This window comes from Tachyglossus aculeatus, chromosome 2 (genome assembly GCF_015852505.1).
Source record: "Tachyglossus aculeatus isolate mTacAcu1 chromosome 2, mTacAcu1.pri, whole genome shotgun sequence".
In the NCBI taxonomy this organism is placed as follows: Eukaryota; Metazoa; Chordata; class Mammalia; order Monotremata; family Tachyglossidae; genus Tachyglossus; species Tachyglossus aculeatus.
Window position 1 is genome coordinate 133,668,591 of NC_052067.1, and position 27,504 is coordinate 133,696,094.

Here is a 27,504-nt window from a genome sequence, read left to right on the forward strand (position 1 = left end):
GTTTCCCCCTGCTGGGTGGATGGGGAGTAAGCGCTTAACAACTACCACCATCGTCATTATTGCTGCTTCTTCTCCTGAAGCCCCCTGCCCCCTCGGGCCTCAGTTTCCCTGGGGGTGGGGAGAGGGCCTGAGGGTGAGTGTCCGGCGGGGGCCGCATTCCGGCAGCAGGAAGGGGAAGGGGCAGGGGAAGCGGGGGAAGGGGAGGAGCCCCGGCCGTCCCTTCCCTCCCTCCCTCCCCCTCCCCTCCCCATCCCCTCCCTCCGCTCGGCTCGGCTCGGCTCGGCTCGGCTCGGCTCGGTTCCTCCGGCTCTCCCGGCTCTCCCGGCCCGGCCCGGCCCGGCCCTCGGACAATGGCCCCGCCAAGGCCCCGGCCGCGCTGACGGCCCGGCGGAGCCGGTCAGTGGGGCTCTGGGGGCCGGGGGGGGGCCGGGGGGGGCCGGGGCTGGCCGGCCGGCCGAAGGGCACCGCCCAGGGCCCCGAGCCGGGCCCGGGCCACACCCCGACTAGAAGCCCCCCTACTCTTTCCCCGCCCCGCCCCGCTAAGGCCTCCTTCCCGGCCTACGCTCCCAGTCCCTCCTGCGGACACCCAGCCCCTGTCCCTTTCCCTAACCCCTGCCCCCTCCCCTGGCCCTTTCCCTGCCCCTTCCCAATCCTCTTCCCCATCCCCTTTTCTATTCCCCATTCCCTTCCCCAATCCGTCCTCTTTTCCATTCCCATCCCCTTCCCCATCCCCTTTTCTATTCCCCATTCCCTTCTCCAACCCATCCCCTTTTCCATTCCCATCCCCTTCCCCATCCCCTTTTCCATTCCCATCCCCTTCCCCATCCCCTTTTCCATTCCCATCCCCTTCCCCATCCCCTTTTCCATTCCCCATTCCCATCCCCTTCCCCATCCCCTTTCCCCATCCCCTTTTCCATTCCCACCCCCTTCCCCATCCCCTTTTCTATTCCTCATTCCCTTCCCCAACCCATCCCCTTTTCCATTCCCATCCCCCATCCCCTTCCCTTTCCCCAACCCATCCCCTTCCCTTTCCCTAACCCCTTCCCCATCCCCTGCCCCTTTCCCTGTCCCCTTCCCCTGCCCCTTTCCCCATCCCTTTCCCCATCCCATCCCCTTCTCCAGTCCCATCCCTTTCCCCATCCCCTTCACTTTCCTCAACCCATCCCCTTTTCCATCTCCTTCCCCTTCCTCATTCCCATCCCTTTCCCCAACCCCATTACCTCCCCCATCACCATCCCCTTCCCCCATTCCCTCCCCCTTCCTCAACCCCATCCCCTTCCCTTTCTCCATCCCCATGTCCTTCCCTCCCTCCCCCAGCCCAGGCCTTGTGTCCTGCACTCCACCCTGCCCCAGCCCTCCGGTCTCCCCACATTCCCCACGGCCCCTACCCCCGCCCCCACCTCCATACCCCCCCAGATCTCCCGCCCCCACAGCCCCTTCCCTCCACAGACTCCCAACGCCTCCCTATTCCCAGCCTCTACGACCCCCCCACCCAAACAGCCCCATTCAGCCCCCATCCCCCGGGCCCCCAACACCCCCATCCCTTTTTCCCCCAGTCCCACTCCCATCTCCCCCACTTCCCACGGCCCCTCCCTATCACCCCTTTATCCCCCCTTTCTTGCCCCCAGCAGGCCCAGCTGGGCCATCCTGGCCCCTTCCCCCACGCTGGCCTGGTATGGCCAGGTCTGGTCTGGTCCAGCCCGGCCTGGTCTAACCTTCCCACCCCCGAGCCCCATCCTCCTCCTCCCCTGACTCCCCCGAGCCTCACCCCTGGCCCTCTTGCCCCGGCCCCTTCTTCCGACAGGGCAGAGAGAGCAGCGGGCACCATGGCCAAGCGAGAGGGCAGTGCCAGCCCCGTGGTGCGGCAGATCGACAAGCAGTTCCTGATCTGCAGCATCTGCCTGGACCGGTACCACTGTCCCAAGGTGCTGCCTTGCCTGCACACCTTCTGTGAGAGGTGAGGAGGGGGTGAGTGGGGTCGGCGGGAACCCGGGCATCTTTCAGAAAGACCAGGTAATGGCCGGAGGAGATGGGCCTGCCCTTTTGGGGGACAGTCCATGGGGCCTGGGAGGGAGCCAACCCCCATCCACCCCCAATCCCCCACCTCTGAGCCAGCATTCCCTCTGCCCTCCCCTGCCCGTTCCCCTGCCCGCCAGGTGCCTGCAGAACTACATCCCGGCACAAAGCCTCTCGCTGTCATGCCCAGTGTGCCGCCAGACCTCCATCCTGCCCGAGCAGGGGGTCTCCGCCCTGCAGAACAACTTCTTCATCAGCAACCTCATGGAAGTCCTGCAGCGGACGCCCGAGGGGGGCCGCGACCCTGCCGCCCCCCACCCGCTCAGCGCCGTGGCCGGACGCCCGCTCTCCTGCCCCAACCACGAGGGCAAGGTAGGCCGGGCCTTGTACTGATGACCGTCTCTCCCCATCTAGACTGTAAACCTGTCGTGGGCAGGGATTGTCTCTCTTTAATAATAAAAATAATGGCATTTGTTAAATGCTTACTATGTGCCGAGCGCTGTTTTAAGCACTGGGGTAGATACAAGGGGTATTTAGGGTAGATACAAGGTCTCTTTATTGCTGTATTGTATTTCCAAGTGCTTAGTACAGTGCTCTGCACACAGTAAGTGCTCAATAAATATGATTGAATGAATGAATACCAAGCAGGTAGGCGGGTGGGGCTCTGTGAGTGTGTTTGTGTGTGTGTATGGGGGGCTGGGGAAGGGCTGCAGGGAATGAACATGTACTTCCCAAGCGCTTAGTACAGTGCTCTGCACAAAGTAAGCGCTCAGTAAATACAACTGAACGAATGAACACGTGGTGCCCCTTGCCGATGACCCCCGTCGACAGTCCCTCTCTTGCTCTCCACTGGCTCCCCTCAACTCTCCCTTCTCTGTAAGGAGGGGATGAAGACTGAGCCCCACGTGGAACAACCAGCTTACCTTATATCTACCCCAGCGCTTCAAACAGTGCTTGGCACATAGTAAGCGCTTAGAGAAGCAGCGTGGCTCAGCGGAAAGAGCCCGGGCTTTGGAGTCGGAGGTCACCGGTTCAAATCCCGGCTCCGCCAGTTGTCAGCCGTGTGACTTTGGGCAAGTCACTTCTCTGTGCCTCAGTTCCCTCATCTGTAAAATGGGGATGAAGACTGTGAGCCCCCCGTGAGACAACCTGATCACCTTGTAACCTCCCCAGCGCTTAGAACAGTGCTTTCTACATAGTAAGCGCTTAATAAATGCCATCATTATTATTATTATTACAAATACCATCATCATCATCGTCATCATGTTCCCCACTGTCGGCCCCATTGATGCCCCCTGGTGATGCCCCCTGATGACACTCTTCTCCGCCCCCCCCCACCATTGATGCCCCCTGATGACGGACCTCACTGATGCCCCCGCCGATGCCCCCACTCCGGTCCCCCGCAGACGATGGAGTTCTACTGTGAGGCCTGCGAGACGGCCATGTGCGGGGAATGCCGGGCCGGGGAACACCAGGACCACTGCACCGTGCCCCTGCGTGACGTCGTGGAGCAGCACAAGGGAGCCCTTCAGCGACAGCTCGACGCCGTGCGCAGCCGGTACGGGGGTGGGTAGCCTCCCCGGAGCCGGGTGAGGGCGGGGACCCCCGACCTCCAGGGCCCACAGAGGCCCGCCACTGACCGGGGGAGCGGCGGCGAGTCCTGGATAAATAGAGGGGTGGTCCCAAGCCTGGATGTCCTTCTGGGGGAACCCGGAGCTGAAGCGGGCCGAGCTCGGGGACTCCCACCTCCCCTCTCTCCCACCGGCGATCCCAACACCCACCCACCCTGGTCAGCTCCAAGGTCACCAAAGCCACCTGACAGTGACCCTGAGAATCGGGCATCTCCGGCATTAGCGGAGCGCTGTTTCTGAGGGACCTCTGTGGCTGAGCACTGTAGTGGGTGACCTCTGGGTCGAGTCACTCTGCTTGGTGACTTCGGTGGGCCAGGCACTACTGGACTGCGTGATTTCTGGGACTCAAGAACCGTCCTGGGTGAATTAATAATAATGATGGCATTTATTAAGCACTTAACCATGTGCAAAGGACTGTTCTAAGCACTGGGGAGGTTACAGGGTGATCAGGTTGTCCCACATAGGGCTCACAGTCTTAATCCCCACTTTACAGATGAGGTAACTAAGGCTCAGAGAAGTTAAGTGACTTGCCCAGAGTCATACAGCTGACAATTGGCAGAGCTGGGATTTGAACCCATGACGTCTGACTCCAAAGCCCAGGCTCTTTCCACTGAGCCACGCTCTGTATAAAGACTGCATTGAGTGACTTTTGTGGGCTGAGCACTGGATATAGAGCACTGTATTCATTCATTCATTCAATCATTTATTGAGCGCTTACTGTGTGCAGAGCACTGTACTAAGCACTTGGGAAGTACAAGTCGGCAACACATAGAGACGGTCCCTACCCAACAACGGGCTCAGTCGAGAAGGGGGAGACAGACAACAAAACAAAGCAAAACACTGTATTGAGTGTCTCCTGTATGCGGCTCATAGAAGCAGCATGGCTCAGTGGAGAGAGCATGGGTTTTGGAGTCAGAGGTCATGGGTTCGAATTCCGACTCCACCACATGTCTACTGTGTGACCTTAGGCAAGTCACTTAACTTCTCTGAGCCTCAGTTACCTCATTTGTAAAATGGGGATTAAGACTGTGAGCCCCAAGTGGGACAACTTGATCACCTAATATCCCCCCAGCGCTTAGAACAGTGCTCTGCACATAGTAAGTGCTTAACAAATGCCATCATTATTATTATTATTATTATGGGTGGGGCATTGTACTGTGGTTTATTGGGAAGTGAGCACTGTATTACATCTCATTATCATTATTACATAATAATGTAATATAGTATACTATAATGAAATATATTACATAGTAATAATTACTATTATCTCCTGTGGGCAGAGTACTGTCATGTAGACTCATTGGAACAATAATAATGATAATAATAACAATAATAATAACGATTGTGCTATTTAGGTGCTTACTAAGGTGCTTACAAGCACAGGGGTAGTTACAAGATGATCAGCTCCAACACGTGGCTCACAATCAAAGCAGGAGGAAGAACAAGTATTGAAACCCCATTTCGCAGATGAGGGAACTGAGGCACAGAGGTCACAGCAGGTGCGTGGGATTAGAACCCAGGCCCTCTGTCCAGACCCATGCTCTTTCCTCTAGACCTCACAGCTTCTTTTCACGGCTTCTCTCTTGTTTATAGAGCGTCCTATGCACAGCACCGTACTGAAGGCCTACTGAGTTCAGGGTGTTTTAGTGAAGATGTGTTTCCAGAGCATAGCGTAGTAGCAGGGTTTAGCACAGTTGGAGGCCGAGAGGTTCTTGCTGCTCGAGGGGGCTGGGGGGCTTCCAGAGGGGCGGTAAAACTGTGAGGGATGTCGGCCCTACAGAATCAGAGTCGAAGCTGGGAGGCGGGGGATAGAGCCAGGTAGATTTACTCTGTGGAGTCAGGACGGTGCTTGGCTCTTATCCTATTCCAGAAGGCTACAATAATAATAATAATAATAATAATAATGGTATTTGTTAAGCGCTTACTACGTGCCAAGCACTGTTCCAAGCACTGGGGGGATACAAGGTAATCAAGGTTGTCCCACAGGGGGCTCACAGTCTTAATTCCCATTTTCCAGATGAGGGAACGGAGGCCCAGTAGGGACTGTCTCTATATGTTGCCAATTTGTACTTACCAAGTGCTTAGTACAGTGCTCTGCACATAGTAAGCGCTCAATAAATACGATTGATGACGTTGATGATGGTGAAGTGACTTGCCCAAAGTCACACAGCTAAGTGGCAGAGCCAGGATTAGAACCCATGACCTCTGATTCCCAAGCCCGTGCTCTTTCCACTGAGCCACGCTGCTTCTCTACAGGGTCAGTCAGTCAGCCAGTTGTGTTTATTGAGACTGTCTCTATGTGTTGCCAATTTGTACTTACCAAGCGCTTAGTACAGTGCTCTGCACATAGTAAGCGCTCAATAAATACGATTGATGATGTTGATGATGATGCAGTGACTTGCCCAAAGTCACACAGCTAAGTGGCAGAGCCGGGATTAGAACCCACGACCTCTGATTCCCAAGGCCCGTGCTCTTTCCACTGAGCCACGCTGCTTCTCAACAGGGTCAGTCAGCCAGTTGTGTTTATTGAGCGCTTACTGTACTAAGTACTTAGGAGAGGACAATATAACAGACACATTCCCTGCCCACAGCAAGTTTTCATTCTAGAGGGGGAGACAAAATCAATATAAATAAATAAAATTACAGATACATACAAGAGTGCCATGGGGCTGGGAGAGGGGGATGACTAAACCTGTAAAATGGGGATTGAGATGGTGAGCCCCACGCCCAGCCCGTTTACTTGTAATAATAATAATAATAATGGCATTTATTAAGCACTTACTATGTGCAAAGCACTGTTCTAAGTGCTGGGGAGGTTACAAGGCGATCAGGTTGACCCTCGTGGGGCTCACGGTCTTAATCCCCGTTTTACAGATGAGGGAACTGAGGCCCAGAGAAGTGAAGTGACTTGCCCAAAGTCACACAGCTGACAATTGGCAGAGCTGGGATTCGAACCCCAAAGCCCGGGTTCTTTCCACTGAGCTACGCTGCTTCTTGTATCCACCCCAGCGCTTAGTACAGGGCTTAGCACAAAGTAAGTGCTTAACAAATACCAAAATTATTATTATTATAGGGAGCATTCCCCCCCGCATTACCTCCTTCCCTTCCCCACAGCACCTGTATATATGTATATATGTTTGTACGTATTTATTGCTCTATTTATTTTACTTGTACATTTTTATTCTACTTATTTTATTTTGTTAATATGTTTTGTTTTGTTCTCTGTCTCCCCCTTCTAGACTGTGAGCCCACTGTTGAGTAGGGACTGTCTCTATATGTTGCCAACTTGTACTTCCCAAGCACTTAGTACAGTGCTTTGCACACAGTAAGCACTCAATAAATACGATTGAATGAGTGAATGAAAGATGATGCAGGAGGGAGTGGGAGAAGAGGAAAGAAGGGCTCAGTCAGAAAAGGCCTCTTGAAGGAAATGTGCTTTCGATAAGGCTTGGAAAGTGGGGAGAGTGATTGTCTGTCGGATATGAAGAGGGAGGGCATTCCAGGCCAGAGGCAGGGTTTGGGTGAGAGGTCGGCGGCGAGATAGAGGAGATTAAGGTACAGTGAGAAGATTGGCATTAGGGGAGTGAAGTGTGAGGGCTGGGTACTCTCCAGTAGTAATAATAATGATGATGGCATTTATTAAGCGCTTACTATGTGCAAAGCACTGTTCTAAGCGCTGGGGAGTTCACAAGGTGATCAGGTTGTCCCACGTGGTGCTCACAGTCTTAATCCCCATTTTACAGATGAGGGAACTGAGGCCCAGAGAAGTGAAGTGACTTGCCCAAAGTCACACAGCTGACAAGTGGCGGAGCCGGGATTTGAACCCCTGACCTCTGACTCCAAAGCCCGGGCTCTTTCCACTGAGCCACGCTGCTTCTCAGTAGGAGAGTAGTGAGGTGAGGTAAGAGAGGACAAGCTGATGGAGTGCTTTGAAGCGGACGGTGAGGAGTTTTTGTTTGACGCAGAGGTAGATGGACAATCGCTGGGGCTCCTTGAGGAGTGTAGATCATTTTCTGTAGCAAAATGATCCAGGCAACAGAGTGAAGAATGGAACTTGATCCCATTGTATCCTCCAGTGCTTAGAACAGTGCTTTGCACATAATAAGCGCTTAACAAATGCCATCATTATTATTATTATTATTATTGAGTGGAGAGAGGCAGGAGGCAGGGGAGGTCAGCAAGGAGGCTGATAAAGTCATGAAGGGGGGGATAGGATGGGATAACAGGGGCAGAGGGGACAGTTTGGGGACTCAGGCGGCAAAGCAGAGTAGCCCTTGGGTAGGATCATCCCTGGCACACCCTGCCGAGGGCGGGGACCACCCCCTCGCCCCAGATCTCCAGCTGTGGGGCCGGGGGTGAAGCCAGTGTTTGCCTCCAGCTGTTGAAAAGCAGCGTGGCCTTGTGGAAAGAGCACAGCCCTGGGAGACAGAGGACCTGGGTTCTTAGCTCTGCTAATTGTCTGCTGTGTGATCTAGGGCAAGTCACAACTTCTTTGTGCCTCAGTTTCTTCATCTCTAATATGGGAAATTAAATACCCGTTCGCCCTCCCATTTAGTCCGTGTGGGACAGGGACCTCCTTCCCTTCCCCACATCACCTGTATATATGTATATATGTTTGTACATATTTTTTACTCTATTTATTTATTTTATTTGTACATATCTATTCTATCTATTTTATTTTGTTAGTATGTTTGGTTTTGTTCTCTGTCTCCCCCTTTTAGACTGTGAGCCCACTGTTGGGTAGGGACTGTCTCTATATGTTGCCAGTTTGTACTTCCCAAGCGCTTAGTACAGTGCTCTGCACATAGTAAGCGCTCAATAAATACGATTGATGATGATGATGACAGGGATTGGGTCCGACCTGATTAGAGAAATAGCGTGGCTTAGTGGAAAGAGCCCGGGCTTGGGAGTCAGAGGGCGTGGATTCTAATCCCGGCTCCGCCACTTATCAGCTGTGTGACTTTGGGCATGTCGCTTGACTTCTCTGTGCCTCGGTTACCTCCTCTGTAAAATGGGGATTAAGACTGTGAGCCCCATGTGGGACAACTTAATCACCTAATATCCCCGCCCCCAGCCCTTAGAACAGTGCTTGGTAAGTAAGCGCACATAGTAAGCGCTTAACAAATACTATTATTATTATTGTTATTATTATTTTGGATCTAACCCCTTGCTAAGTACAGTGCGTGGCTCATAGTGAGCACTAAAAAATTATTATTATTATTATTATTACCTGTTCCAAAGATTCTCTGCTCCCCTATGGGGTCAGAGGGGATATCTTGGAGAGCAAGTGGATTTGTAGGGAGGAGCAGAGAGCTCCCTGGGTATGTCTATCCCCAGCATGGCCTATTGGCTAGAGCACGAACCTGGGAATCAGAAGAACCTGGGTTCTAATCCCGGCTCCAGCGCTTGTCTTCTGTGTGAACTTGGGCAAGTCACTTAACTTCTCTGTGTATCAGTTACCTCATCTGCAAAATGAGGATTAGGACTGTGAGCCCTATGTGGGACAGGGACTGTGTCCAACTCAATTACCTTGTATTTACCCTAGTGTTTAGTACAGTACCTGGCACGTAGTAAGGGCTTAACAAATACCACAGTGATTATTATTGTTTTTATTATTTATGTCACGGGTCCACGGATCGTACCAACTAGGAATTACCTAGACCAGGTACTTGTGACAATAATAATAATTATAATTAGAGTGCTCTGCCTAGGAAATTCCTGGTTGTTACAAGCCTGGGGCTCGTGACAATCACTATTATCATCAGTGTTATTATTATTATTATTATTATTATTATTAGACCCCCACCCACGGCCCCTCTCCGCCGGTCTCCAGCTGTTTGCCCCGCAGCTGTTTGGGCTGGAATCTCAGCCTCCGTCAACCCAGATCTCCGGCCAAACCTGAGAGGCTGAGCAGGGATGAGGAGCCCCCAGATCTGTGGCTCAGTGGAAAGAGCCTGGGCTTTGGAGTCGGACGTCATGGGTTCAAATCCCGGCTCCGCCAATGTCAGCTATGTGACTTTGAACAAGTCACTTAACTTCTCTGTGCCTCTGTTCCCTCATCTGTAAAATGGGGATTAAGACTGTGAGCCCCATGTGGGACAACCTGATCACCTTGTATCCCCCCAGCGCTTAGAACAGTGCTTTGCACATAGCGCTTAACCAATACCATCATTATTATCCACTCTTTCTGGTCCATTAACTTTGGCAGCCCGTCTGCCCTGCCTGGGCCCGGCCCCCTGACTTTCTCCTAAAAGCCCCACCCCTTTCCACCCTCCACTCCCAGAGACCTCCGGCCTCCCAACCCTGCTCCTTCCGAAGGGGCGGTGGGGGTGGTCGGGGTCCTCGGTGACATCTCTGTGCCCCCCACCCTCCCGTCCCCAGGCTTCCCCAGCTGGCAGCCGCCATCGCCCTGGTGGAGGAGATCAGCCAACAGCTGGTGGAGCGGAAGAACGAGGCCATGGCCGAGATCAGCGGGGCCTTCGAGGAGCTGGAGCAGGCGCTGCAGCAGCGCAAGGGGGCCTTGGTGCGGGACCTGGAGGCCATCTGTGGGGCCAAGCAGAAGGTGAGCCCACAGGGCCCCGGCCAGCCCCGAGCCCGACCCCCACCCCTCATCCCGGGAAGCCACCGGCTCCTCTCCCAGCTCTCGGCACCCCGCCCGTTTCCCCCTCCAGCCTCCAGCCCATCTACTGACAGTCCACCCTCCTGCCCTCTCCTTGGGGGACAGTGAGGCGGAGGGACCGTCCTCGGGCCAGTGAGGTCCTCGGTGGGAGTGCCGAGTGCCCCGGGGCTCTAGGCAGTCCTGGGGAAGGCCGTGCCCTACGATGGGGCCGCGGGGCTGCCCGGAACCAGTTTGGGGGCCGCTTTGAGCCCCAGATCCTTCTCTGCCCCCACCCTGCCCCCAGCCACCTGCTCCCCATGTCTCTGGGTTTGTGTCCCGGCTCCCTCTCTCCCCCTCCCTCTGTGTCCCCTTGTCCCTTCTAAACTCATCGTCCCCTCGTTCTCTGTGTTCTTCCCCTCAAACTCCTCCCTTGGCTCCCACTGGCGTCTCCCCGCTTGCCTCACTCCCCCTCCACCCGACCGCTGCTCCCACCCCTCGGCCGCTCCCCACCCCGGCCCCCTCCCTCCCCACCCCCCCCAGGTGCTGCAGGCCCAGCTGGACACCCTGCGCCAAGGCCAGGAGCACATCGGCAGCAGCTGCAGCTTCGCGGAGCAGGCCCTGCGTCTGGGCTCGGAGACGGAGGTGCTCCTGGTGCGGAAGCAGATGGGGGAGCGCCTGGGGGCCCTGGCCGGGCAGGACTTCCCCGAGCGGCCGCACGAGAACGGGCAGCTGGACCTGCTGCTGGACACGGACGGGCTGCGCCGCTCCATCCTGAACCTGGGCTCCCTGGTGACCACCAGCGCCACGGCCCACCAGACCGTGGCCACGGGCGAGGGCCTGCGCCAGGCGGTGGTGGGCCAGCCGGCCTCGCTGACCATCACCACCAAGGACAAGGACGGGCAGCTGGTGCGCACGGGCAGCGCAGAGCTGCGGGCGGAGCTGACGGGGCCGGACGGGGCCCGGGTGGACCCCGAGGTGCTGGACCACAAGAACGGCACGTACGAGCTGGTGTACACGGCGCGGGCCGAGGGGGAGCTGCTCCTCTCGGTGCTGCTGTACGGGCAGCCCCTGGGCGGCAGCCCCTTCCGTGTGCGGGCTTTGCGGCCCGGGGACCTGCCTCCGTCCCCGGACGACGTCAAGCGCCGCGTCAAGTCTCCCGGGGGCGCGGGCGGCCACGTGCGCCAGAAGGCCGTGCGCCGCCCCAGCTCCATGTACAGCGCCGGGGGCAAGAGGAAGGAGAACCCCATCGAGGACGAGCTCATCTTCCGCGTCGGTGAGAGCTGGGAGCGGCGGGCTGGAGGGCGGGCACGGTGGGCCGGGGGGCGGGTGGCTCAACCGGCGGAGGAAGGAGAAACTCATCTAGGACGAGCTCATCTTCTGCGTTGGCGATGGCGGGGAGCTGGGGGGTGGCGGGCCGGCGGGTGGGTGAGGTGGGCGTGGTGGGCCAGCGGGCAAGATGCACCTCCGGAGGAAGCGGGGGGCGACCACCAGGCCAATGAGCGGGACAGCCTGGACCACGGAGACAATGGCTTTACTCCAGCCATAGCGGGAGGGGGAGACTCGTGCTCTTCCCTCAAACCCGGCCTCCCCCGCCTCTCCCCGCTGAGGGGTTCTCCGGCTAGGGGACCCCGTGACCTGCATTCATTCATTCATTCAATCAATCGTATTTATTGAGCGCTTACTCCGTGCAGAGTTCTGTACTTGGGGAAGTACAAATCGGCAACATACAGAAATGGTCCCTACCCAACAAAGGGCTCGCAATCTAGAAGGGGGAGACGGACAACAAAACAAAACAAGTAGACAAGCGACGAGCAGCGTGGCTCAGTGGAAAGAGCCCGGGCTTTGGAGTCAGAGGTCGTTGGTTCAAATCCCGGCTCCGCCACTTGTCAGCTGTGTGACTTTGGGCAAATCACTGAACTTCTCTGGGCCTCCTTTCCCTCATCTGGAAAATGGGGATTAAGACTGTGAGCCCCACGTGGGACAACCTGATGACCTTGTATCCCCCCCAGTGCTTAGAACAGTGCTTTGCACATAGTAAGCGCTTAATAAATACCATTATTATTATTATTAAGTAGACAGGCGAAGTCACCACAGTTGCAAGGCCCCAGGGATCTGTGGGTGCTTGGAATCCTTATGCAGCCCCACATCGCCCAAAAGCATCCCACCTGCCTCTGCCCCTCACCCCGATCTCCTTCCGGAAGTTGGCACCAGCCTGGCCGAGCCCAGAGCGGGAGCAGACCCTACCTCAAGGAGCCTGGAGCCGGGGCCGGGACCCCCGGAGGGGCGGGGGGGACAGACATCTCCCTGAGCTGAACTGAGCTGAACCGAATGGCCCCCACAGGCAGCCGAGGACGGGAGAAGGGCGAGTTCACCAACCTGCAGGGCATCTCCACCGCCAGCACTGGCCGCATCGTGGTGGCCGACAGCAACAACCAATGTATCCAGGTAAGACCTTCCCCTCTCTGCACCCCACTGCTTCCCCAGTTTTGTCACGTCAAAGCTTCCCTTCTGTCCCCCCCATCCCCCTGCCCACAAGCCTGGCATGATCCCCTTCACTTGCGTGCCCTTTCGTGCGTTCTTCAGCCACTCCCAGCTCCTGCGAGCATTCATTCAGTCGTATTTATTGAGCGCTTACTGTGTGCAGAGCACTGTACTAAGCGCTTGGGAAGTACAAGTTTGCAACATATAGAGACGGTCCCTACCCAACAGCGGGCTCACAGTCTAGAAGTCAGGAGTCATTAGTTCTGTCCTTCCCCGGACCCAGAACTGGAGGGAACTGGTCAGCCAGGCCTAGACCATCCTTGAGGGCAGAGAGAGAGCCATCCGGCCTCTTCTTCTGTCCAGGATGAGATCCCTCAGGCCAAATGTGTGGAAAAGACCAGTGCGCTCCCACATTCCCTCCCTTGTCCTGCTCCCGGAAATCCCTGCCTTTCGAGTTGAGGCCATGGCCCACCTTGGCGGCCCCGGTCACTGTTTCTGGCTCACAGCCCAAGAGCCTTCAGTCCACACGCTCAACCCGGCACCTGAGGTTGGGCCGATGTCAACCACTGCACCGACCTGCCCTGCTTGCGGTCACCTCCGGCCCGTGTCCCGCTGTCCTTGATCTCTTCACACATGGGTATCCTGATGGGCATGGCTTCGTTGCCTCTGGGACAATCGCACCCCAGGAATTTACTATTGGTGAGCCTGTCCGGCTCAGTTGACAGGAAGCACTGCTCGATCTAACCAAGGTGCCAGTGACTTTGTTTGGGGCAGGTTCCTATCTCTCAACCATTTAGAGAACTGGATATTGCATCTGCTCTTTAGACCTATGTGAGGTCTGGAACATTCCTAGTTTCAACCTCTGTCTGCCAAAGGATGTGACAGCCTTCTTCATTTGATTCTCCATTTCTTTGTCTATCAGTGCATCTTTGTCTATCAGGGCAGCAGAATTCATTCATTCATTCATTCGTATTTATTGAGCGCTTACTGTGTGCAGAGCACTGTACTAAGCGCTTGGGAAGTACAAGTTGGCAACATCTAGAGACGGTCCCTACCCAACAACAGGCTCACAGTGTAGAAGGGGGAGACAGACGACAAAACAAAACAGGTGGACACGTGTCAAGTCATCAATCAATCAATCAATCAATCGTATTTATTGAGCGCTTACTATGTGCAGAGCACTGTACTAAGCGCTTGGGAAGTACAAATTGGCATCACATAGAGACAGTCCCTACCCAACAGTGGGCTCACAGTCTAAAAGGGGGAGACAGAGAACAGAACCAAACATACCAACAAAATAAAATAAGTAGGATAGAAATGTACAAGTAAAATAAATAAATAAATAAATAGAGTTATAAATATGTACAACCATATATACATATATACAGGTGCTGTGGGGAAGGGAAGGAGGTAAGACGGGGGGGTGGAGAGGGGGACGAGGGGGAGAGGAAAGAAGGGGCTCAGTCTGGGAAGGCCTCCTGGAGGAGGTGAGCTCTCAGCAGGGTCATCAGAATAAATAGAAGTAAAGCTAGATGCACATCATTAACAAAATAAATAGAATAGTAAATATGTACAAGTAAAATAAATAGAGTAATAGATCTGTACAAACATATATATACAGGTGCTGTGGGAAGGGGAAGGAGGTAGGGTGGGGGAATGGGGAGGAGGAGAGGAAAAAGGGAGCTCAGTCTGGGAAGGGCTCCTGGAGGAGGTGAGCTCTCATTAGGGCTTTGAAGGGAGGAAGAGAGCTAGCTTGGCAGATGTGCGGAGGGAGGGCATTCCGGGCCAGGGGGAGGACGTGGGCCGGGGGTCGATGGTGGGACGGGTGAGAACAAGGCCCGGTGAGGAGGTTAGCGGCGGCAGAGGAGCGGAGGGTGCGGGCTGGGCTGGAGAAGGAAAGAAGGGAGGTGAGGAAGGAGGGGGCGAGGGGATGGACAGCCCTGAAGCCAAGAGTGAGGAGTTTTTGCCTGATGCGTAGGTTGACCGGTAGCCACTGGAGATTTTTGAGGAAGGGTGTAACATGCCCAGAGCGTTTCTGCACAAAGATGATCCGGGCAGCAGCGTGAAGTATAGACTGAAGTGGGGAGAGACAGGAGGATGGGAGACCAGAGAGGAGGCTGATGCAGTAATCCAGTCGGGATAGGATGAGAGATTGAACCAGCAGGGTAGCGGTTTGGATGGAGAGGAAGGGAGGATCTTGGCGATGTTGTGGAGGTGAGATCGGCAGTTTTTGGTGACGGATTGGATGTGAGGGGTGAATGAGAGAGAAGAGTTGAGGATGATACCAAGGTTGTGGGCTTGTGAGACGGGAAGGATGGTAATGCCGTCTACAGTGATGGGGAAGTCAGGGGGAGGGCAGGGTTTGGGCGGGAAGATAAGGAGTTCAGTCTTGGACATACTGAGTTTTTGATGGCGGGCAGACATCCAGATGGAGATGTCCTGTAGGTAGGAGGAGACACAAGCCTGAAGGGAGAGAGAGAGAGCAGGGGCAGAGATGTAGATTTGGGTGTCATCAGTGTAGAGATGATAGCTGAAGCCGTGGGAGCTAATGAGTTCACCGAGGGAGGGAGTGTAGATAGAGAACAGAAGGGGATCAAGAACTGACCCTTGAGGAACCCCTACAGTAAGGGGATGGGAGGGGGAGGAGGAGCCCACAAAGGAGGCTGAGAATGAATGGCCGGAGAGGTAAGAGGAGAACCAGGAGAGGATGGAGTCTGTGAAGCCAAGGTTGGATAGTGTGTTGAGGAGAAGGGGGTGGTCCACAGTGTCGAAGGCAGCTGAGAGGTCGAGGAGGATTAGTATAGAATAGGAGCCGTTGGATTTGGCAAGCAGGAGGTCATTGGTGACCTTTGAGAGGGCAGTTTCCATGGAGCATAGAGGACGGAAGCCAGACTGGAGGCGGTCGAGGAGAGAGTTGGCGTTGAGGAATGTGAGGCAGCGGGTGTAGACGACTCGTTCAAGGAGTTTGGAAAGGAATGGTAGGAGGGAGATGGGGCGATGACTAGAAGGGAAGGTGGGGTCAAGAGAGGGTTTTTTTAGGATGGGAGGGACGTGGGCATGTTTGAAGGCAGAGGGGAAGGAACCAGTGGAGAGTGAGCGGTTGAAGATGGAAGTGAAGGAGGGAAGAGACGAGAGATTTCATAAGATGAGAGGGAATGGGGTCAGAAGCACAGGTGGCTGGAGTAGCACTTGAGGGAGGGGATCTCATCTGAAGATACTGCTGGGAAGGATGGGAGAGTAGCGGAGAGGGTTGAGAGCAGAATTCAGTGGCTTTCAGCTCTGTGTTGCTGATGCTGATCTCTAGTGCATGACTTTAGGTGTCTTTAGGCTGATTGCCAATCAGTGATGATTGTGGGGTTTGTCAAGCGCTTACTACTTTTTTTTACGGTATTTATTAAGTGCTCGCTATGTGCCAGGCACACTACTAAGGGAAGCAGCGTTGCTCAGTGGGAAGAGCAAGGGCTTTGGAGTCAGAGGTCATGGGTTCAAATCCCGGCTCCGCCACTTGTCAGCTGTGTGACTTTGGGCAAGTCACTTCACTTCTCTGTGCCTCAGTGACCTCATCTGTAAAATGGGGATTGAGACTGTGAGCCCCACATGGGACAACCGGATCACCTTGTAACCTCCCCAGCGCTTAGAACAGTGCTTTGCAAATAGTAAGTGCTTAATAAATGCCATTATTATTATTATTTTTAAGTGCTGGGGTAGATACTAGCCAATCTGATTGGACACAGCCCATGTCCCACATGTAGCTCACAGTCTTAATCCTCACGGTAAGCAGCATGGCTTAGTGGAAAGAGCATGGGCTTGGGAGTCAGAGGTCATGGGTTCTAATCCTGGCTCTGCTACTTATCAGCTGTGTGACTTTGGGTAAGTCACTTAACTTCTCTGTGCCTCAGTTACCTCATCTGTAAAATGGGGATTAAGACTGTGAGCCCCACGTAGGACAACCTGATTACCTTGTATCCACCCCAGCGCTTAGGACAGTGCTTGGCACATAGTAAGTACCTAACAAATGCCATTATTATTATTATTATTCTAGACTGTGAGCCCATTGTTGGGTAGCGACTGTATATGTTGCCAAATTATACTTTTCAAGAGCTTAGTACAGTGCTCTGCACTCAGTAAGCGCTCAATAAATACAATTGAATGAGTGAATTTTACAGATGAGGTAACCGAGGCTCAGAGAAGTTAAGTGACTTGCCTCAGTTCACAAAGCAGACAAGAGGCGGATCTGGGATTAGAACCCGAGTCCTTCTGACTTCAGGGCCCATGCTCTAACCACTAGGCAGCATTGCTTCATTCATTCATTCAATCAATCGTATTTATTGAGCACTTACTGTGTGCAGAGCACTGTACTAAGCTCTTGGGAAGTACAAGTTGGCAACATATAGAGACAGTCCCTACCCAACAACGGGCTCACAGTCTAGAAGGGGGAGACAGAGAACAAAACAAAACAGGTGGACACGTGTCATCAGAATAAATAGAAGTAAAGCTAGATGCACATCATTAACAAAATAAATAGAATAGTAAATATGTACAAGTAAAATAAATAGAGTAATAAATTTGTACAAACATATATACAGGTGCTGTGAGGTGCTGGGAAGGAAGTAGGGCCAGGGGGATGGGGAGGCGGAAAGGAAAGAGGAGGCTCAGTCTGGGAAGGCCTCCTGGAGGAAGTGAGCTCTCAGGGCTTTGAAGGGAGGAAGAGACCTAGCTTGGCGTATGTGCGGAGGGAGGGCATTCCAGGTCAGGGGGAGGACGTGGGCCGGGGGTCGACGGCGGGACAGGTGAGAAGGAGGCCCAGTGAAGAGGTTAGTGGCAGAGGAGCGGAGGGTGCGGGCTGGGCTGGAGAAGGAAAGAAGGGAGGTGAGGCAAGGTGATGGACAGCCTTGAAGCCAAGAGTGAGGAGTTTTTGCCTGATGCGTAGGTTGACTGGTAGCCACTGGAGATTTTTGAGGAGGGGAGTAACATGCCCAGAGTGTTTCTGCACAAAGATGATCCGGGCAGCAGCGTGAAGTATAGATTGAAGTGGGGAGAGACAGGAGGATGGGAGATCAGAGAAGAGACTGATGCAGTAATCCAGTCGGGATAGGATGAGAGATTGAACCAGCAGGGTAGCGGTTTGGATGGAGAGGAAAGGGAGGATATTGGCGATGTTGCGGAGGTGAGACCGGCTGGTTTTGGTGATGGATTGGATGTGAGGGGTGAACGAGAGAGCGGAGTCGAGGATGACATCAAGGTTGCGGGCTTGTGAGACGGGAAGGATGGTAGTGCCATCAACAGTGATGGGAAAGTCAGGGAGAGGGCAGGGTTTGGGAGGGAAGATAAGGAGTTAAGTCTTGAACATATTGAGCTTTAGATGGTGGGCAGACATCCAGATGGAGATGTCTTCAAGGCAGGAGGAGACCCGAGCCTGAAGGGAGGGAGAGAGAACAGGGACAGAGATGTAGATTTGGGTGTCATCAGCGTAGAGATGATAGTTGGAGCCATGGGAGCGAATGAGGTCACCAAGGGAGTGAGTGTAGATAGAGAACAGAAGAGGACCAAGAACTGACCCTTGAGGAACCCCTAGAGTAAGGGGATGGGGTGGGAGGAGGAACCCGCAAAGGAGACTGAGAATGAATGGCCGGAGAGATAAGATGAGAACCAGGAGAGGACAGAGTCTGTGAAGCCAAGGTTGGATTGCTTTCCTACTATGTGCCAAGCATTGTACTAAGCACATGGGAAGAAACGAGATAATCAGTTCAGACACGGTCCTTGTCTCCTACGGGGCTCAGGGACTAAATGGGAGGGAGAACAGGTATTGAATCCCCATTTTATAGATGAGACCACTGGGGCACTCTCATTTGTCTCCCGGGGATGGGTTCATTCAGGAATCGGTGGAGAGAGAGAGAGAGAGAGAGAGAGACCAGGGACAGAAAAGCCTGAGTTTTATACAAAATTTATTCCGGCAGGTGAACTGAATTATATGATTATTTTGCCCACGCCAAATTGAACTTCCCTTTCGGGAGGAATATGATTATTTAATGAGATTAGAGCTTCCCTAACGGGAGGAATATACTTATATGTTACTCACGTATGGCAGAACCCCCAGGTCCCACCCAGGAGGAATTCACTTATGGTTTGTTCGCACGTGGTGAGGCAGCTAGTTCTCGCCTATGTGCACTTCCCATTCGGGAGGAATCTGCTTATGCGTTACACACCCGCGGTGAAGCCCCTAGCTCTCACCCACTTGCATTTCCCACTCGGGAGGAATCCACTTACGCGTTACACACCCGTGGCGAAGCGCCTGGCTTCCAGCCCCACAAGAGTTCAGCGGGACGGGACACTCCCCCATCCCACAGCTCCTCACTCGGTGCAGGCAGAGCGGGCTTCTCACGCTCTGGACAGAGGCGACCCGCAGCCGGCTGCTACAAATCTCGATCCACGGCCCAGGAGGTCAGAGGCTGCAGGTATTTATCACCTGTGCTCGTAGGCCATTCCAGTTTCCGGCCTCATTTATCCAATCCCTGCCCTCCTCCCTCCTCCATACCTAATTCTGTTGGCACGGGGGCAAGGGACACCTTCCATATTCCCGGATTGGGCTGTCAATCTAGTGGTTTTGATCGTGGGGGTGGTATCCCACCCACGCTTCTGAGTTCCTCCTGCTGCTAGCTCAGGCGGTCACGAGATAGCATTTGACCCTGAGGTGGTGGGGACAGGCACAGAGAAATTAAGTGCCTTGCTCAAGGTCACACAGCAGACAAGTGTCAGAGCTGGAATTAGAACCCAGGTCCTCTGAATTCTAGGCCTGTGCTCTTTCCACCAGGCCATACCGCTTCAAGTCTGGGGCTCAGGGCTGACTGAGAGTCCTTGGCGGATCCTCCCATGTGCATGGCTTCAGAGCGGTCATCGGCGTGTCTAATACTGCACCCGAATGACTGATTCTGATGAAACTTAGGAGTCCAAAGAATTTTCCAGCGGACCAAAGATGTTGTCGAATACCAGATTCCAGGTTCCTTATTGCTGACTGACCTGTGACTGTGTGGAATAATAATGATGATGATAGTAATAAGAAGTACAATAGTGGTATTTGTTAAGTGCTTACTATCTGCCAAGCACTGTAGTAAGGGCTAGGATGGATACAAGGTAATCAAGTCCCACATGTGGCTCGCATTCTAAGTAGGAAGGAGAACAGGTACTTCCCAGCTTGTACTTCCCAAGCGCTTAGTACAGTGTTCTGCACACAGGAAGCACTCAATAAATACGATTGAATGAATGAAGGAAATGATTGGGAAGGCCCTCTAAGAATGTAAACTCCTTGTGGACAGGGACCGTGTCTACTAATTCTGTTGGATTGTGCTCTCCTAACTGCTTAGTACAGTCCTTTGCACATAGTAAGCGTTCAATAAATACAGTCGATTGTTTGGAGAAGGGAGGGCTGAGGGGGCAGAGTCTCAAGCTCCTGCTGCACTGTGTTTTTTGTGGTTTTTGGAAAATGGTATTTGTTAAACGCTGCTCTAAGTGCTGGAGTAGATACAAGATAATCAGGTTGGATACTCCCAGTCTCAATCCCCTTTTTACAGATGGGATAACTGAGGCTCAGAGAAGTGAAGTGACTTGGCCAAGGTCACACTGCGGACAAGTGGCGGAGCCGGGATTAAAACCCAGGTCCTTCTGACTCACAGGCCCAGGCTCTATCTACTAGGCTTCACTGGATTGGAGAGAGGACAGTCAGGGCCACTCTGACCACTTTCCCTTCTCAGGGACCCTGCTGCAGGAGGAATTTCATCAATCATTCATTCATTCAAATGTATTTATTGAGCGCTTACTGTGTGCAGAGCACTGTACTAAGCGCTTGGGAAGTACAAGTCGACAGCATATAGAGACGGTCCCTACCCAACAATGGGCTCACAGTCTAGAAGGGGGAGACGGACAACAAAATAAAACATGTGGACAGGTGTCAAGTCGTCAGAACAAATAGAATTAAAGCTAGATGCACATCATTAACAAAATAAATAGTATAGTAAATACGTACAAGGAAAATAAATGGAATAATAAATCTGTACAAACATATATATATATATATAGGTGCTGTGGGGAGGGGAAGGAGGTAGGGCCGGGGGGATGGGGAGGAGGAGAGGAAAAAGGGGGCTCAGTCTGGGAAGGCCTCTTGGAGTCAGTCAATCCATGGTACATATTGAGCACTTACTTTGTGCAGAGCACTGTACTAAGCCCTTGGGAGAGTACAATACAATAGAGTTGGTAGGCAGGATCCCTGCCTTCAGTGAACTTATAGCCTAGTGGGAGAGGCAGACATGGTGTAGAGGATAGAACATGGGCCTGGGAGTGAGAGGTCATGGGTTGTAATTCCATCTCCGCCACTTGTCTGTTGTGTGACCTTGGGCAAGTCTCTTAACTTCTCTGTGCCTCAGTTATCCCATCTGTAAAAAGGGGATTGAGACTGGGAGCCCCATGCGGGACAGGGCCTGTGTCCAAACCAATTTGCTCGTATTCACCCCAGGGCTTAGTACAGTGCTTGTCACCTAGTAAAGCGCTTAACCAATACCACAGTTGTTATTATTACTACTTTAGAATCAATTACAGGTAGGGGTGAAATTAGACATGAAAGAGTTTTTCCTAAAGAGGGGGATGAGATGACGATGATCATCATCATCAATCGTATTTATTGAGTGCTTACTATGTGCAGAGCACTGTACTAAGCGCTTGGGAAGTACAAATTGGCAACATATAGAGACAGTCCCTACCCAACAGTGGGCTCACAGTCTAAAAGGAGGACGATGATGATGATGATGGTGGTGGTATTTGTTATTAAGCATTTATTATGTGCCAAACACTGTTCTAAGCACTGGGGTAGATACAAGGTAATCAGGCTGTCCCCCATGGGGCTCACAGTCTTCATCCCCATTTTACAGATGAGGTAACTGAGGCAAAGTGAAGCTAAATGACTTGCCCAAAGTCACCCAGCTGACAGGTGGCAGAGCCGGGATTAGAACCCATGACCTCTGACTCCCAAGCCCGGGCTCCTTCCACTAAGCCACGCTGCCTCTCACTCTCCCGCATGGGGCTCCCAGGCTTCATCCCCATTTTACAGATGGGGTAACCAAGGCCCAGGGAAGTGAAGTGACTTGGCCAAGGTCCCACGGCAGGCAAGAGGTGGCGTCAGGGTTAGAACCCAGGTTTTTCGGATTCCCGGGCCCGGGCTGTAGCCACCAGGCTACACGTTTTAGCCCCTCCCCTCTGGCTTCCAGCCCTGTCTGAGGGCCCGAGGCCTCGTCGGGAGTGGCGAATACCCTCTAGGGTGGTGGGCCCCTGGCGTGCTGGACCCCCGGCCTGCTCACCCGTGGCCTGGCGATCTGTCACATCTGCCCTGCCGGGTGTGGGCCCCTCACCCCCCGCTGCCCCCACGGGGCTCGCTTTGCCTGGCCGGGAGCGAGGGCGGGTGGCACTGGGGCTGCAGGGGCCGGGGTGGGTTCAGTGTCCACGCTGCTGCCGCTCATCGGGCCGGGGAGCAGCAGGAGGGCCCGAGCCGACCCCACACACTTCCATGGGGGCCAGAAGGGACCCTCATCCCCCAGTATGGCGACAGAAGCCCTCTGGATGGGCTTCCGCTGGCCTTGGGTGGGGGCAAGGGGCCTAATTTCCTCCTCTCAGGGTGTGGGTTGAGAGTGACCTGCTTTGTGAGTGGCCCCTGGCCCAGCTCCCTGGTCCCTAAACCGGCTTGGCTCCAATTCCCCCTCCCCTGCCCCCTCAGCCCCCGCCAGGACCCCCCTTTCTCTTCTCCAACCGGCCCCTCCCGCCCACAGGTGTTCTCCAATGAGGGGCAGTTCAAGCTACGTTTTGGGGTGCGGGGGCGCTCCCCGGGACAACTGCAGCGTCCCACGGGCGTCACAGTGGACACCAATGGTGACATCATCGTGGCCGATTACGACAACCGCTGGGTCAGCATCTTCTCCCCCGAGGGCAAGTTCAAGGTGAGAGAGCAGCCTCCCACCCCGTGTCTCCATCCCATTTGCCCGCAATACCATTCATTCATTCATTCATTCATTCTTCTAGACTGTGAGCCCACTGTTGGGTAGGGACCGTCTCTGTATGTTGCCAACTTGTACTTCCCAAGCGCTTAGTACAGTGCTGTGCACACCGTAAGCGCTCAATAAATACGATTGATTGATTCAGTGGTTTTTATTGAGCGCTTACTGTGTGCAAACCACTGTACTAAACACTTGGGAGAGTACACCGCAACAATAAACAGAGAAGCAGCGTGGCCCAGCAGTAAGAGCACAGGCTTGAAAGTCAGAGGATGTGTGTTCTAATACCAGCTCCGCCACTTGGTTACTTCTCTTTGCCTCAGTTATCTCATCTGTAAAATGGGGATTAATAATAATAATAATAATAATGGCATTTGTTAAGCACTTACTATGTGCAAAACACGGTTCTGAGCGCTGGGGAGGATGCAGAGTGATCAGGTTGTCCCATGTGGGGCTCACAGTCTTCATCCCCATTTTACAGATGAGGTCACTGAGGCACAGAGAAGTGAAGTGACTTGCCCAAAGTCACACAGCTGACAGTTGGCGGAGCCGCGATTTGAACCCATGATCTCTGACTCCCAAGCCCGTGCTCTTTCCATTGAGCCACACTGCTGTGAGCCCCATGTAGGACAGGGACTGTGTCCAATCTGATTACCTTGTTTGTACCCCAGTCCTTGGTGCATAGTAAGGGCTTAACAAATACCATAATAATAATTATTATTATTATGTTTAAACAGATACATTCCCTGCCCACAGCAAACTTACAGTCAAGGGGAGTTTCATTTCCTCTTTCCTGGGGTCTGCCCTTCCCAAGACCGATCCCCCTCAACGTCCTCCCTCTTTCCCCAGTCCCTAGGGTCATATGTCTTCTAGACTGTGAGCCCGCTGTTGGGCAGGGACCGTCTCTATATGTTGCGAACTTGTACTTTAGTACAGTGCCCTGCACACAGTAAGCGCTCAATAAATACGATTGAATGAATGAATGAATGAATATGCCTCCCTGCCCCCCATTTATGCCTTGTCCCCCCATTCCCTAGGCTCTTTGTGACCCCACACTCTGCCCTGCTCCAGTCCCCCACCCCGGGTTCCCCCGGACTGTCCCACCCAAACCTTGGCCTGCTTGAATCGGCGAGGTCAAGTTGTCGGGGCCGGGATGGGTGTGGGGAGCGTCAGGGCCTGGAGTCGGGGCAGATTGGGTGGGACGGGGCTGGGGCTGGGGGGTCAACGCCCTCCCGGCCCCACAGAGCAAGATCGGTGCGGGGCGGCTGATGGGCCCCAAGGGCGTGGCCGTGGACCGCAACGGCCACATCATCGTGGTGGACAACAAGGCCTGCTGCGTCTTCACCTTCCAACCCAACGGCAAGCTGGTCAGTCGCTTCGGGGGCCGCGGGGCCACGGACAAGCACTTCGCAGGTACGTACCTGGGGTCGCCAACCTCTCACCGCCCCCTTCCCCTCCTACAACCCCCGCCGAGAGATCCCGTCCATCTCTGCCCCGCCCCGGGGTCTCCCTTGGACGGTCCCTCAGGGTTTGCGTTGGCATCGAGTGGCGCCTAGCTGGAATCCCCCTGCATCGTCCTCAATGGGGCATTGAAGTCTCCTCTCCTCCAACTCCCCTTCCTCTCCATCTCAGGTCCTCACTTTGTGGCCGTCAATAACAAGAACGAGATCGTGGTGACGGACTTCCACAACCATTCCGTGAAGGTGAGCCGCCCCCAACCCCCTGGCTCCCACCGCCCCATTCCGCCCTGAGGCCACCCCCAGCTCCCCGGGTCTCCAAAACCCATCTCCAGCCCTTCCAACGCTGATCTGGTTCCCCCCTGCTCTTCCCCTCCTCCCCTCTCCCAGCTTGTCTTCTCCGCTGCCGCCACCAGCCTTTCCCAAGCCAGGCCAGATTCCTGGAAATCCTGACTCCCTCCCTCCAGCCCCATCCCCCTTCCTGGCAGCTCTGACCCGGGCTAAGGTGTCGGGGGGAGCCCTGGGTTCAGCGGGGGTCTGGGGACCTGTTCTTAAAGGGGCTGGGGATGTAGCGTCATTCATTCATTCAGTCATAATTATTGAGCTCTTACTGTGTGCAGAGCACTGTACTAAGGACTTAGGAGAGTACAATATAACAATAAACGGACACGTTCCCTGCCTACAGTGAGCTTACAGACTAGGGAGGGAAATGGGCATTGATATAAATAAATATATTACAGTTATGTAGATAAGTGTAGATATGTATATGTATCTGCAGATATAAATAAATATATTACAGTTATGTAGATGTGTAGATATGTATATGTATCTGCAGATATAAATAAATTTATTACAGTTATGTAGATAAGTGTAGATATGTATACGTATCTACAGATATGTAGATAAGGGAGAGTAAGAGCAAGTACAAGTTGTTGCCAGCTTGTACTTCCCAAGCGCTTAGTACAGTGCTCTGCACACAGTAAGCGCTCAATAAATACGATTGAATGAATGAATGAAAGTGCTGTGGAATTCGATGGGGGCGGATGAAGGAAGGGAGCAAGTCAGGGTGACACAGAAGAGAGAGGGAGAAGAGGGAAGGAGGGTTCAACCGGGGAAGGCCCCAGGGAGGAGATGCATCTTTAACAAGGCCTTGAAGAGGGAGAGTAATTGTCTGTTGGATAATAATAATAAAAATAATGGCATTTATTAAGCACTTACTATGTGGAAAGCACTGTTCTAAGCACTGGGGAGGTGACAAGGTGATCAGGTTGTCCCACCGGGGGGCTCACAGTCAATCCCCATTTTATAGATGAGGTAACGGAGGCCCAGAGAAGTTAAGTGACTTGCCCAAGTCACACAGCAGACAATTGGCGGAGCCGGGATTTGAACCCGTGACCACGGTCTCCAAAACCCGGGCTCTTTCCACTGAGCCACTGAGGGAGGGCGTGCCAGGCCAGGGGCAGGACGTGGGCGAGAGGGTCGAACGCTCGGTCCCCGCCCCCAGGTGTACAGCGCCGACGGAGAGTTCCTCTTCAAGTTCGGCTCCCACGGCGAGGGCAACGGGCAGTTCAACGCGCCCACCGGCGTGGCCGTGGATTCCAACGGCAACATCATCGTGGCCGATTGGGGCAACAGCCGCATCCAGGTGCGGGGCCGCGGCGGGCCGGGTGGGACAGCGAGGGGCTGCGGGGGACGGGACGTCGGGGGAAGAGCCGGGACGCGGAGGGTTGCAGTGGGGAGCGTGGGAGCGGGCGTGGCGGATGCCCCCTCTCCAGCCCTCCCTCCCCCGGCAGGTGTTCGACGGATCCGGTTCCTTCCTGTCGTACATCAACACCACGGGGGAGCCGCTGTACGGGCCCCAGGGCCTGGCCCTCACCTCAGACGGACACGTGGTGGTGGCGGACGCCGGTAACCACTGCTTCAAGGCCTATCGCTACCTCCAGTAGCGGGGGCCGCCCAGCCCGGGGCTCACACGGACAGAGGGACGGGCCGCGGGACCCCTCGCTGGACAGGCCGGGCCTGATCTGGGGCTCGGCCCCCTTCCCGCTCTCCCTCTCTTCGCCCACCCCTCCCTCTAGAGCCTTCCCCTGCCCTGGGCCTTGGCTGGGCGGCAGTGAATGTTGGCCGGGGCGGGGCGGGGAGGTAACAGAGGTGGGAGTCCCCAGGCAGGGTCGTCCCCCCAATCTCCAGCTTCCACCCTGGCCCCTCTCCAGAGCCCCCTGCCCCTCCGTCCCTGGGCCACAGTCCTTCCCAGCCGTCTCCTTTCTTCTCACTCCTCTCCCCTCTCTTCGGCCCCCTTCTCCTCTCCGCGCAGCTTCCCTCCGGCCAGCCCCACTCACTACCAGGTCCTACCTAACCCTGAGTTCCTCTGTCCTCTCTCCACTCCCCTCACAGCTGCACTTTATTTATTTGGTTCCTGTGCTCCAGGGCTGCAGGACTGGGCCCAGGGGAGTTGAGGGGGGCTTCAGGGTTGGGCCCGGGGGAGATGGGGGGCTGCTAGGACTGGGCCCCGTGGGATGGGGAGGCTGCAAGGCTGCTGCCCTTGTTTTGGGGCTCAGGGTGGGCCCGGCCCCTGTATCCCTCTCCCTCCCGGTCCAGGGCATTGCCTGCCCCCCACCCCCAGTCCCTCCCCTGCCCGGGCCCGGCCCTAGCTGCTGATGTGGTTTTATTTTTTTACACGAATGTGCGAGCTTCACACTCCCCCCAAACCCCAGTCGGGGCGTGGGCTCTGGCTCCCCCACAAACCCCTAACTCCCCCAACACCCTGGCTGGGTTAACCCCACAATCAGCGCGCGGGGCAGAAGGGGTCGGAGTACCCCACCTGAGTCTCGGTTTAGGGGCCCCGGCCCCTTCCCCCCTCCCCGGAGCCGAGGAGTGAGGAGGGGGAGAGAATTGGGTTGATCCTCTCTTGGGAGGCATGAGCACTGACAGGCAAAGACTTTCACTAGCCCTGGGCTTCCAGGCTGGCCCAGTCCTCCTCTCTGGTTGCCAGGCTAGGGTCAGAACCCTCCCCTCCCACCCCCCAGTTCCCTTCCCATGACGGTTTGAGGTGCCCTATACAGAAAAGGGGAGGGGCACAACAGTGTAGCCCCCTTTCCCCACTGCCCCCAAAGCTGACAGCCCCAGGCAGCGATACTCCTGGCCCACCCCCCAGCCCCACAACACGCCCTGACAGTAATGCCACCAGCCCATGGCCCCCCTACCACAGACTGACAAACTCAGACAGCAATATCACTGGCCCCCGCACTCCCTCCCCTCTATGTATGGAATAAACCATCGTCGCGGCCGTG

General features: G+C 54.6%; 1 protein-coding gene across 1 annotated transcript; it reads left to right on the forward strand.

Annotated features, from left to right (window-relative positions):
• The first annotated feature begins 336 nt into the window (after positions 1–336).
• On the forward strand, positions 337–27,504 carry TRIM3 (tripartite motif containing 3). The gene is made up of 12 exons (XM_038772983.1): positions 337–396; positions 1,805–1,957; positions 2,157–2,388; positions 3,423–3,574; positions 10,029–10,209; positions 10,786–11,518; positions 12,587–12,690; positions 22,536–22,703; positions 24,002–24,170; positions 24,390–24,460; positions 25,719–25,859; positions 26,008–27,504. The coding sequence occupies exons 2-12, from the start codon at positions 1,827–1,829 to the stop codon at positions 26,158–26,160; spliced, it is 2,235 nt and encodes a 744-aa protein (XP_038628911.1). The 5' UTR covers positions 337–396; positions 1,805–1,826; the 3' UTR covers positions 26,161–27,504.

What these genes read in the sequence shown, in the direction of transcription:
- TRIM3 (XM_038772983.1), top strand. Translation starts at nt 1,827, where the DNA reads ATGGCCAAGCGAGAGGGCAGTGCCAGCCCCGTGGTGCGGCAGATCGAC. An exon ending in CTCGACGCCGTGCGCAGCCG is followed by an intron (nt 3,575 to 10,028) that starts GTACGGGGGTGG and finishes TCCCGTCCCCAG; the next exon opens with GCTTCCCCAGCTGGCAGCCG. An exon ending in GCAACAACCAATGTATCCAG is followed by an intron (nt 12,691 to 22,535) that starts GTAAGACCTTCC and finishes TCCCGCCCACAG; the next exon opens with GTGTTCTCCAATGAGGGGCA.